The sequence below is a fragment of the Macrobrachium nipponense genome, chromosome 31 (genome assembly GCF_015104395.2).
Source record: "Macrobrachium nipponense isolate FS-2020 chromosome 31, ASM1510439v2, whole genome shotgun sequence".
Classification (NCBI taxonomy): Eukaryota; Metazoa; Arthropoda; class Malacostraca; order Decapoda; family Palaemonidae; genus Macrobrachium; species Macrobrachium nipponense.
The window spans coordinates 28,534,686-28,547,929 of record NC_061093.1 but is presented as its reverse complement, the minus strand read 5'-3'; the positions used below and the strand labels follow the sequence as shown (position 1 = coordinate 28,547,929).

The 13,244-nt window shown below is 41.4% G+C and overlaps 1 protein-coding gene across 3 annotated transcripts in view; it reads left to right on the top strand.

Moving 5' to 3' along the window:
* Positions 1 to 238: 238 nt before the first annotated feature.
* Positions 239 to 13,244, top strand: part of LOC135206733 (cohesin subunit SA-2-like) — a 307,211-nt gene continuing 294,205 nt past the window's right edge. For all 3 annotated transcript variants that reach the window (XM_064238201.1, XM_064238204.1, XM_064238202.1), the window contains exons 1-2: positions 239 to 383; positions 12,277 to 12,440. In XM_064238201.1, the coding sequence (XP_064094271.1) occupies positions 12,286 to 12,440 (155 nt within the window). In that variant the 5' untranslated portion in view covers positions 239 to 383; positions 12,277 to 12,285. The remainder of the gene's footprint in view (positions 384 to 12,276; positions 12,441 to 13,244) is intronic.

Genomic DNA, 13,244 nt, shown 5'->3' with positions numbered 1-13,244 from the left:
TCATACTGTCTGTAGAATCCTGCGACTATAAGGATGTGTTTATGTCAAAACAAATAAGATTTGGTACCTGACACAAACTTCAATAGAGCCATTTATGGAACACTTACGAGAAAGTAAAAGGCTTCTAGTATTTCAAAATTATTTAGATCAAGCGCTTCGAAATTCGAACATGGAGTCATCGTGGTAACAAGAGTCGTAGGAAAAAACATATCTAGTTTATATCACATGTTGATGCTTCTCCGCGAGGCGCGAACCAATTTTCGTGACGTCATAGATTGTTTGTATTGACTGGTTTCGGAGTCTAGGCTGGATGTAGTGATCTTAACAGATTTGGATTTCCTACGGAGATTTCTTTAGATTTGACGGATTGCGGCCATTAATAGGTGAGCACTTTTTTCTAGAGATGCGGCGATAGTCTTGGATTTTGTATGAAAGGTATTATGTTAATATAAATGTTGTTATTAAATTCTATGTAAAGACGGCGGTCCCTCTTGCAACTTGGGTCGCGGGATGAAAGGGTATTGATTTTTCCTATTGCAACGCCTTTCTTTGCTTTTATATCACATTTTCCTTTGCTGAAGTGAAGTTAGGGTTATTGGTAACGCTAGAGACTACAAGCGTTCAAGTTCTATTCGGTAATTACCGGTTTACGTTTAAAATGGACGCCTTGGTTAGTACCTAGGCTAGTAGGCACCTAGGTACTAGGCTACCAGCACCGGGGTCAAGATCATGAACATACCAATGACATAAAAGAAAACTGTAGGACTAAATACCGTAAACATGAACTTGTTATAAATAAATACGGTAGTCCTAAATAGGTACCATAAACATGAACAAAATACATAGGCTAAGCAAAAACAGAACACCTACAAAATGCGGTACATAGGTAGTAGTACCTAGGTAGGCTATATCGGTAGGCGGCAGACGGGAACCAGGCTGCAGTAGTAGCCTTCAGTTTTACCAACAAGTTTTAGGCCTTAGGTGAAGCATTAGGCTAGATGTTCTCAAACTAGGCTAGGCTACTGATAGACAAAGCACAGTACCGTTAGGCTATTAATCTAAGCCTTGGCTAACAGCTAGAGGCCAGACTAGACTTGAATTGAGGACGCTTTACCTAGGGTAGATTACCACGGCAGGCCAACCAGGCCACCTACAATCAATGTTTGCCACCCTCCGAAAAAGTACATTATAACGCGTCCTGACACCCGAGATGGGCATCAGTCGCGACTTGTTGTTGGTGAGAAACGGAGCTAAAGACCTCTACTCTCCTTTCGAAGTAAGTATTTTCTCCAAAGTTAGAAATTAAGGCCAAATTTTAAGATTTAAACAGAGGGTACTGAAAATGGCGCCCACGGCAGTGGAAATCTCACCAAAACGCTTTAGAAATTTTTACTTACAACTAAAAATGTTTCGAAGATTGACGCCATCTCGATGTTTACGGAGTCGCTTGTGTCAACAAACTTTCCATTTCCTGTGGTAAATCCGCACACCACTTGTACCCACAGACGCTGGAGCACTTTTATCACAACAATCGAAACACGATTTCTCACCAACAACAAGCCAGGAGTAAACAGCTGTTTTGGTAGAAGATGACGAGAAGCGTGCTCTTAGCTAATTTTTAAATAAGTAGTAAAACATCAATATTTTACATATTTATGATGATTAATTTGAAAATATTCATTATTGAAAAAGTAACTCGACTCTGACTCAAATTTAAGTAATTATTTTTCTGAATTAGAAAGTTCTTTTAAGTTCTGTATTATGACGTCACGACATCTTGACTTTCGTACCTATTGTAAGTAATTGCTATACTCAACTGTCATTGCAGAACAGTTTACCAGTTATTCATGCAGATTGTTATCAGCTATAGTACATGTAATTGTTATAATCGTGATGCGCATATATATCTTTATTATTTACTTTTTGGATATATGAAGATGTTTTACTGCTGGATTATCGCCGTAGTGTGACGCAATCGTTTTCGGTCCATGGGCCTCTGTCTGTTTTCGCACCATAAGAAATTATGGGGCCGAATTTGCAATGACCAGAAAGTCGTTAAAAGAGGAAAGTTAGCATTGAGGGGCATATGTTTTGACTGAGAAAAATACAATTTGTTCATGAAACTTACCTGACAGATATATATATAGCTGTATTCTCCGAAGTCCGACAGAATTTCAAAATTCGCGGCACACGCAGTGGGCGGCCAGGTGGTGGTACCCATTCCCGCCGCTGGGAGGCGGATATCAGGAACTATTCCCATTTTCTATTCATATTTTTTCTGTCGCCGGTCGGTAAACAACTGTTTACAGACCTCCGCCTAGGATTTTGAAACTTCATTAGCCGCTTAAGTATCCTAATTATTCTTACGATTATTGACTTGGATTTGTGGCTAGGCATACGCTATCGTAAATTTTTCATTGCATTTGATGTCTGAGGCTAGTTAGCCTAGTTTCAGATTTTGTTGTCTGCATGGGGGATGGTGAAGCTACCGGAACTTTCGGTAGACACTCGCTTAGTGTATATGGCGTTTACTTGTTTTCTTTGCATAAGTTCAATGTAATTAGTGTAATGTGTGACTGATTACGGAAGAAGTAGGATTCATGTACGCATTTTAGAGCGTGTTAGAATCAGGAGTTTTCCTCCACAGTAAACAGAAGTTAGAAATAATGAACCTTCTATCCTCCTGTAGATTTTATTTTGCCTAACCCTGTGGTATGGCTTACGGGCCTAGAAGAAGTGTCTGCTAGAGGATTACATCAAGTAATCTTAGACTAAAGTGCTCGCTCTCCAATCAGTGTTGTGAAGTGTAGTGCCCCTTGTGTTGTGGAGGGGGCGTCAGATCGGCCCCATAATGCCTCTAGGCCTGGACCTCTGTCGGACTCCCAGGACTCAGGGAGAGGGTATGTCGAAAGCTGCAAGAGGGTTACGGGGGCTCCCCACCGATCTGGCGTCCCTTCGGCAGAACCTGTTGACGCTTCCCAGGCTGCTAAAGATCGTGCACGCGCACGAATCTTGAAGGATTGCTTCTCGTCCTCCGAGGCGTCCTCCCCGCGCAAGGGTTGGAGCTCTCGGAAGGACTCGCGCCCTCTAAGAAGCTTTAGAGAAGAGGACGCTTCACGTCCTCTCTCTCGTTAGGAGGGAACGTCAGATCGGCCCCCATAACGCCTCCTAGTCTAGACCTCTGTCGGACTCCCAGAAACCAGGGAGAGGGCATGTCAAAAGCCGAAGAGGGTTGGTTACGGGGTTTTTCATGCTGATCTGGCTTCCTTTCGGCAGGTCCTGTTGTCGCTTCCCAGGCTGCCGAAGATCGAGCACGTGCACGAAGCTTCAAGGGTTGTTTCTCGGCCTCCGAGGCATCCTCCCCACACAGGGTTGGGGCTCTCGGAAGGACTCGCACCCCCTAAAGAAGCTTTAGAGAAGAGACGCTTCACGTCCTCTCTCTCGTCACGAGAGGATGAGGAGTAAAGAGACCACATTTACCCTTTTAGAAGAATGCACTGGCTCTTTTTCTAAGGGACATTTAAGGAGGCTCATTCATCTTGCCAGAAGAGTGATTTGAGCCTCCTGCGAGTGAACGCTCATGATATCATTTATACATTATTAAGGAGGCTCTCATTTCATCTTTCCAGAAGAGTGATTTGAGCCTCCTGCGAGTGACCGCTCATGTATACATCATTTATACATTATTTAAAGAGGCTCATTCATCTGCCAGAAGAGTGATTTTGAGCCTCCTGCGAGTGAACGCTATGTGAACGCTCATGTATATGAACGCTCATGTATATATCACTTGTACATTATTAAGGAGGTTCATTCATCTTGCCAGGAAGTGATTTGAGCCTCCGCCTCGAGTGAACGCTCATGAAGTTAGAGCTGTTTCAACCTCGCTAGCATTTCCAAAAAAGAATTTGGTAATCAAGGACATTCTTGATTCCACCTTTTGGAGGAGCAACTCAGTATTCGTCTCCTCTCCTCATGGCGCTCCGTATACGTTACGTAACGTTCGCTTTACTTCGAAAAGCAAGCTGATAAGTTTGACGGCCGGCAAGCTGCTTTGCACAGTCAAACAACTTATGTCTCTGGTCGGCATAAGAAGGGCAATTAGACGTGAGGAAGCTTTTGGAGGTGCTCGACGTCCTATAAGTAGAGAGGATTCTCCAGGACGCTTCGGCAAGCACCTTGCGGAAGACGAAAGCCATACGTCTTCCTTTAGTGTTCACACTCTTCAGGAGCAGCGTGCGGCTCTCCATGGAGACTCGCATGAGGACGTCCCTTAAAAATATTCAACGTCATACGCAAAACGCGGTTCGTCATAACATTGAAGATGTTGGCAAGGTCGCTCGCCAGGACGCCTCTTGGCGGGCCTTGCATGCATCAGGGCGCTCAACGAGTTCCTCTCTGAAACGTCGTTCAGAAGACTTGGTGTTCTCTGCTCAGACACGCTCGTAGCTAAGCAGGACGTTTTTTGAGGACGCTCAGCAGGCAACGCTAAGCAGGGACGCTCCAGCCAGGACGCTTTCCAGGACCGCTTTTGAGGACGCTTTTTGTGCACATTCGCCAGGACGCTTCGGTGGAAGCTCGGCAGGACGCTTTGCGAGAGAAAAGACTTGTAGAAGGCTTTTTATTTGCTGTTCAGGACGTTTCTTAGGACGCTTGACGCTTTTATAAACGCTCGTCAAGAGGAGGTTTTTTCAGGACTCTCCACAGGACATTCCTTTACAGAAATTTAAAAAAAAAAAAGGATTCGGAGTTAGCGGAGAGACATACCCGAATTTTTTCTTCGATCCCTCTTTCCTCTTCATCGATTTTCTCTGAGAATCGGGAAGATTATATACTCGGATTCCTGGGTGACTTTCGGTCATGGTAAAGGGTTTTCCCCTATTAGCAAAGTGCTAATAGTTTTGTCTAGTAAGGAACTTCTTTTCCCCATTGTCAAGATACTAAACGTTTTGTCATTTAAGTGGGGACCCCTCATAAATGGGGTAGTTCTCATTGACATAGATTTTAACGTTTTTATCGTTTAACGTGGATAAACTCATTAACAAATTTCGAAGAGCTCTCATTCATTTTCAGAGGCTCATCCGGGGAGTAAGAAAAAGACTTGTAGACTAGATCCAGGAAGTCTTATGTCCAATATCATAAGAACATTGAACGGTCCTTTTCGATCCTCGGTTCTCTCTTGATGATCTCTATTCGAATATTACTCCTTTCTTGGCAAAGAGTCAAGGAGTTCTTTTTAAAAAGTCTCATTCATTAGAAACGTGAACAGTCGTTTCCTTTCTCTCTCTTCCTCGTCGAGGAAAGATGTAGTAGAGAATTCGATGTTCAAATTACTACAATACTTACGTAGTTTATCTTTGCGTCATTTTGCTAACGCATGGGTCAAGTCATATACGCATATCGTATTTACCTCTGCGGATAGAAGCCCGAAAGAACTGTGTTCTTAATGTATTTATTTGACACTCCCTTCAACCTTCCAAGAGTTTTCGGAGTAAGAATAACTATTCAGGTATTGTTACGACAACACCAACTCAGATTCTGTATTTAGCGAATTTTGTTTCGTTTAAATATGCCTGCTGAGAGTTTTCCTTTTGCCTCGATAATTTCATACCTATCCCTTCGTAAAAGGAGTAGCTGGCAACTCAGGCAGATAGTGCGAGACGATGAAACAAGGCTGCTGTTACTGTGATGTGATCTACGCAGTACCGGCTAGCTCGGTGTCATGCGCGGTTTGGTTGCGTCTCTCTGCCCTACAATCATGGATTTTAGCCTCGGGTTGAGGAAATTTCTAGTAATCATGAATGAACATGCCTTCCGTTTACTTAGAAAATTTCAACAAGATATCTCTTATACTTGTTCGGTGCGGGTTTACCGCACGGTAACAGATCTCTGTACGAATCTACCGCGGCATAGCACTATAATAATGCTCTCCTGCTTATGCAAAGTGCAGCCTTATTTAGGGAAGGAAGCAGGCTGAGTGAGGAATGGATGAGTTTGCTGGGGACCATTTCCTCGCTGGAGAAGCTTGTTTTCCCTGAAATAAACAGCAATTTCAGACCTCTACAATTTTTGCCTTTCACGAAGAAATTGGAATAACATCAAAGATCTTGTAATAATTCTAATTTTCTCTCAACGGCTTGAGGATCACCTGGGCGGGTGATAGCGAGAGGGTGCCAGACATCCGAACAGAGGAACAGATGTTCTGGCACATTGTCCTGAAAGAATTGGAAGCCAAAGTTTGGTCGGCTCTCCAGTTCCTCGAACGGGTGAGTTTGGATCGAGTGGCCCAAATCATCTCGGATAATTTCTCAGCTCTTTCATAGCTCAAGAACAGAGAATTGGTTATGGGCTTGGGCCACGGAACGTAACGGTCCTCAAGAGGTTCGTTAAACTAGTGCACGTCCGTGCGGGTCTTCTCGATCGAAGGCAAAACAACTACTGACGTCTGAGTAATCCTCACTTAGAAGTATTTCGAAAGTGAGGAGAGACTGAGGGCGTCCTTTCGTTAAGTTTTTCGTAATTTTGAAGACGAAGGAGCTTCCTCTTAAGTTGTTCCCTTATTCATGATCCTAGAGGATTAGCTTTAGTCGCCACATGTTGGCCTCTAAGAGGTTGGATTCACAGAGGTCAGGTAATTCAGAGAATTGTCCAAAGACCCTTCCCGAGAGAATCGGTGTAATCTAACTTCGTCACCTAGTGAAGTATCTAATATCTCTCCTCTCTGAGTCTGAAGGCGTTCAGACTATCGAGAAGCGATAAGATCTTCTAGATTAATGGCAGTCTCTTGGCCAAGGCAAAGCAGTGCTGCCTATTTTCAGTGTTCAATCGGAGCGGGCCGTTTCTGGATAGTGAAGGGAAATTACTATTCCTCCAACTCGACCTCTGTGAATTTCTTTATGGTTCTACTTTCCGTATGAAGTACGAGATAAGATAGAAGTCCTAACTATTGTTAGAATATGCAAATATGTTGTTGACGGCCTCTAGGCTCAGAGATTCGGTTCTGTCAAACAACAAAGCTTCACGATCTTTTGAGGTCTGGGGAGATCTTGAAATTCTCTGGATCGCAGGTTCCGGCATGGAACTTAGACGTAGTCTGAGTTTCTGATGCCAAAAGCATTTCGAACCTATCCTTTCTGCGAACTTAATACACGTGACCAGAAAGGACTAACATTCTAACCGCTCTAGCCACGGCAAAGAGGGTTAGTGAGCTTTTAGCTATCATCAGAGGTTTTAGCTTTAAAGGACATAATGCGGTCTGTCCTCTAAGCCTTCCGTTCTTGATAAGAACGAAACAAACCTGTCTAACCCTTGACCCGAAGGTTTGGAGACCAAGGGTATGGCACAAATTATTGGGCAAAGGCATTAGAGAGTCCTGTGCCCTGTCGGGTCTCTCAAGTTTTATCTTAATAAAACTATAGTAAGTCGAGGTCAACGGACAATCTGCGGTGTTCCGTAAAAGACCAGGACTGGTTTATGTCCAAGAACACCCTGGCATTATAGTCAAGGAGTTCTTTTAAGAAGTCTCATTCATTATGTTTGCATAAAGATTTGAGATTTTTTCTTAATATGAATGCTCAAGAGGTGAGGGCGCGGCCTCGGAAGCATTTCAACAGAGCATGACACTCAGTAAATATCCTGAGGGTGCCACGCTTTAGCGAAGCAAACTCTGTGTTCGCTTCACACTCCCGACAGGATGTGAAGACGACATTTGAGATCTGTAAGTCGCTAGGACCATACATATCCGTAGATATATTATTGGGGGCAGCAAGCAACACGAATCCTATCCTATAGAAAAGGGATAGGTGTGCTTTTAACTTTGAAGGGTTGGTCGCTTGAGGCGCGTTCCTTTTCTTTAGCCTAGAAGTTATGGAACTAACTTTAATAGGTTAGGTCAGGTGGTGGTTTTAGCTTCGTTGCCCTCAGAAGTATGGTCATATGGTCTAGTCACATTGTGGTCACGCCCCTGTTGACAGATCATCTAGAGCGCACCAGCATTACAGGTCTCTACCTCGCTGGCAACTCTAGTAACGCGAAGCAGACTTTAGTTGACAGTAATCACGAAGTCGGCTATGCTAACAGGTGAGGAACCAAGATGTATATCATCAACTTAATTTAGTTTCCCAAAAATCCTATTCTGTCTCTTCCCACCATCCGAAGGTGGGATTCAGCTATATATATATCTGTCAGGTAAGTTTCTGAACAAAAATGTTATTGTTATAATACAATTAAGTTTGTTCATACTTACCTGGCAGATATATATAATTAAAGTGCCCACCCACCTCCCTCAGGAGACAGTGGCACTGATAAAATATGAATAGAAAATGGGAATAGTTTTCCTGATATCCGCCTCCAGCGGCGGGAATGGGTACCACCACCTGGCCGCCCACTGCGTGTGCCGCGAATTTTGAAATTCTGTCGGACTTCGGAGAATACAGCTTATATATATATCTGCCAGGGTAAGTATGAACAAACTTAATTGTATTATAACAATAACATATTTATTCAATAGCTAGCTTGTAAAAAATACTTGGTTATAAAAACTTGATTGACAACTAAGCAGCAATGTCTAACTATGGGTTTCAGAGACAGTGCAAGCACGTTTTGTTTTTGGGCAATACCTATTTCTGTAACGAACACTCGTACAGAACGAGATTTTGCTATAGTGCATTACACCCAGTGCCGTAATTTATAAGGGTATCGTGAATCACTAATCGTAAAGAATAACGACACTTGTCCTTGTACCAAGAGACAAAAACTCCATTATGCAGAAATGGATACGAACACGTGTATAAAGCTCCACCTACCCTCTCCCCCCCCCCCCCCCCCCCCCCCCCCCCCCCCCCCCCCCCCCCCCCCCCCCCCCCCCCCCCCCCCCCCCCCCCCCCCCCCCCCCCCCCCCCCCCCCCCCCACCGCCATCCCTTTTCTTCTTCGTTCCTCGCCTTTCCCTTCCTTTCTCTCTCTCTCTCTCTCTCTCTCTCTCTCTCTCTCTCTCTCTCTCTCTCTCTCTCTCTCTCTGTTGCCATTCGGTATGTGTTGACCCTCCAAACTGGGTATAAGACTACACACAAAACCGTTGAAATTGGTGAAATTAGGCTATGTATTGGAAGTATATATACATAAATATTAAAGCAATTTTATCATTATTGCATTACTATGACAACTAGAATTCATGGAAACAGTTTATATAATGGTAACGGCGTATGTGTGAAGCCTCCACTAATGTGGCAACGATGATTTTGCCATTCTTAGCATGCAAACATTAAAGCATGCAAACATTAAAGGTTACATTTATTTCTGGCATACGATTATTAAAGAAATTCAAAATAAACCTAATAAAGACTGAAATCAATGAAAAGTGCTAGCAAAAACAAAAAAGCAAAAAAAAAAAAAAAAACGTAGTCGTTCCTCTGCACTTTTCCGTATTCGTTCCTCTATGGTTTTCGGCAGCCAGATGTACGAAAAACGTTAGAAACATTTGATTTTATCTACTTTAGAAATATCTGTAATTTTTTCGGGGTAATTTGGTTGCAAAAAAGGGTTGATAATATACATGAATTAAATCAAAATTTTTAAATAACAAAGTAAATTTAAACTAAATAACGAGTAAAGTAAACAGTTTAGGGAATAAAAACTTTGCAGTTTCGTCGTCTGTCGTCGTCTGCTGTTCGTAATTGTGTTTATGGCGCGCGCGCTTAGAAACCAGGAACAGCAACGGGTTTAAAGTGCAATGTGGAGTGAACTGAGACCAAAATGTGTATAATAACAATCAAATAAGCACTGTGGAGTTTCAGTTGTGATGGCAGTAAGGATAAAAACCGCCGATTACAAGGTAAGAATGAATTCAGTTCCAACCATAACCCCGGGAATAACAAGTTTCATACTTTCACTAATATAGGCAACAAAATGTTGTTTTATTGTGCTGATTACAACTGCAATCTTGAGTAAGATCAATAAACGTTACATACATACGCTAACATTGTTCAAATGAGTGCTGGGAAGGGCTGGGGAAAGATGGTGGACGTCACTGATGAGAACCGTCCTCCAGTGCCATGAAACCGCCATATTGGATTTCAAAACTGCCTTGAAAACATATTTTATGAAGAGCTCACATGCTTATTTTAGTTCGTATGGGGCTTTCATATATCACAATATGTTGACGAAACTTCAGTCTTTTAAATGGTATGCTTAGAGTTGCAATTGTATTCATGTTTCACCAATTAAATATCGAGTGAATAAGACCCGTCTACCGTGTTGAGGGTTGGCTTGTCGTGATATTCTACCCTACTGGATAGATTGATAGTAGGCTAGGTGTTTAGGAGCGAGTGCAGAATGAGGGCTCAGGGGGCGGTAAGTGTAAAGGAGACGGCTGCACAGATAGTGTAAGTCGCTGATCAATACCTATATTTTGACTAAACAATATAGAAGGGTGTTTCTATAGTAGTGCATTACAGGTGAGATAATGGAGTGGGTGCAGGGTAGGGAGATGGGTAGGTGTGAGAAATCCGACTGTGATAACAGGCCAAATCTAACCTTTCCTTGAATAATATGTCCTGACTTACCCAGACCTTCCCTTCCTAATCTGACTCAGGGTGTCATGCCCTGACCTGGCTGGGGAGATGGGGGTTCTGCCCCCGTTTCCCCAAGTAGCACTTAATATCCCTTTCTCCCTACTCTGTTTAGCCTACTATATACCTGAGATAATTTGAGATATTTACCAAGATGGAAAATTTACTGTGTATTACCAACCTCACAGCAATGAACATGTAAACAAAGCAAAGTTAATAAAATTTGCATTGTGTAAGTAAATATCTTAAATGATCTCACCTGTACTGCATAACATAGACAACACCCTTTTATATATTGTTGGGTACAAAAAATACATTAACAAATGATTACTTTGTGCAGCCTTATTTAAATTTACCATCAGAACATTTCAAATGGAATATCAGCTAACCAGACTTATTTTTACCTAGTAACTTTGGACTCTATCTGGCAAGGGGAAGGGCTTCCCCCTTCCTCCAAGTAGGTCGTAACCTCTCACTCTGCATTCAAAGTAATACATAGTATTTACAATAACAGTAAAAACTTTTGATACATTTGTAGACTGCTGGACAAGTTGAGGAAGAAAACAGAACATAAACCACAATAATTCTTTGGAAGTCTGCATAGAGATATTGTTTATAACTGAAATTTTTTGACTTAGAAAAAAAAAGTGTGTATGTACGTACTTTGTGATGTAGTACAGGTGAGATAACTTGAGAAATTTACCTTTTGTAGTACGTATATGGTTTTATGGTTGGTAGTAAACATTGCATAAAAACATATTGGTAAATGTCTCATCTTATTTTGGTAAATTTTTTGTTATCTCACCTGTATTGCGTCATATACACCCTTTTCTATATTGTTTAGTTAAAAATTGTTATTAATAAACATTATCTGTGTGGTTCTCTTTCTTACAGTGATCAAAACTGCTAATATCATTGCTTTTAAATCTTTATGCTATTCCAGAAATTGAAATGACTATTTCTTGGGAAATTGGACCTCACCCATAAATCTTACAGTTCAGGAGACCACAGTGGGAAAGTAGGCTTTTTGGGTGGAGGACCACAAAAGTAAAATACAGTGACTGTAATCCCACTGATGCTTCCTATGCAGTGTTTATGAATTAATATCATGCACTAGGGTAAGGGCTGCATACCATAGGTTAGGTGTGGTTGGTTAGATTGTTTGCTAACAAAATGAACATCAGAAATTTATAAAATGCACTAAAACTTAGGAATAATATTTCAATTTAAAAATGCAATAATTATTCAAAAAGTAAAATTTCTGTTTTAGCAGGATAATGTAAGAAAGTTTTGTTTCCAGAGAAATAGGCTATGCACTTTCCATAATGTTATCATTTCTGAAAAGACGAAGTGTTAGGAATGAACTCTTTCAATTTTATGCTTATAATGATGTACAGTCTGTTTCTATTGGAAATAACATTTGCACCACTGATCTACAAGCAAGAACACAATGGCCCATTATCCTGTGGTAATTTACTCAAGATAGTTCAAACATCCCTTGGCTTCCTTCAGTCATCATAAATCACCCTCAAAGGAGATGAATACATGTTGAACCTTGAGGTCTGGCTTGGAAGGGGGACCTGTACTTCCTGGACCCCCAAACATGACATCTTGCATAAAAAATACGTTATACATATTAGTCTACTTATTTGAAGTCTATCCCCAAAGTTTTTTGGTGTTACAGATGTGTTAATATTGTCCAATTTGTTTCAGGTGGTGACGATGTTACGCCGAGGGGGGAAACGCATCCGTATGGATGAACCCCCTCCTGAATATGATGCCCCACCTATGACTCCTATGACCCCGGCCTCAGAGCTTCAAGAACCTTACACACCCTACACCCCGTACACACCCACTGGAGAGACGCCTTTGCATCAGTAAGTACCATAGATGAACTGAGTTTTGTATTGACCATGTATGAGACAAAGCATGCATATTCACTTTAGCTTTACATTTAAGGTAATATTAGGTAAATGTGATGGTGGTTATAGTAGAAGATATCAAAAAGAGTGATGTATTTTAATAGATTTAATTTCTCATTTTAAAGGGCCCAAGTCTTTGTTATTGCACTTTAAACTGTGGACTTAACCAAAGAATATCTTTGGTGTTAGGTTGCTTAATGCTTTAGATAGGACATTCAAGTAACTGTAATGTATTTGATTTACTTTCTACTGACTTTGTTGCCAGTTTCATCTACAATCTCCCCAATATTCATAATGAAAGTAGTATATTTACACTTTAGTACAAACCAGAAGATCATTAGTTAAGACCAGCAAGACTTCAGAGAATATAATAAATTAATTTTATTAGAGGAAATACGATCATAAGAATAGAGTATAACTCAGTTAGATACTGTACTATATTCCTAAATTTTATAGCAAGTAAATTGTAAAGAAATGAGCTGTGACACAGTTTGCCTTTTTGGGGGAGCCTTTTGGAAGTGGAAGTTAGTTTTCAAGGGGATGAAAGTGTTGATTCACAAGAAAATTATGCCAGATACTCGGTATTGGACTGCAACTTTCAGTTTAGTGATACGCAGGTTGATTTTTGTAATGTTCTTATTCCTTGGAGTTTGGTTTTGGAAAACCTTTACATATTCCTGTCCAGTTTATGAACTTTTATGAGGTCAGTGTTTGCATTTGTGTCAAACATGCTATGATCTTAAAGGACTTACTGAATCA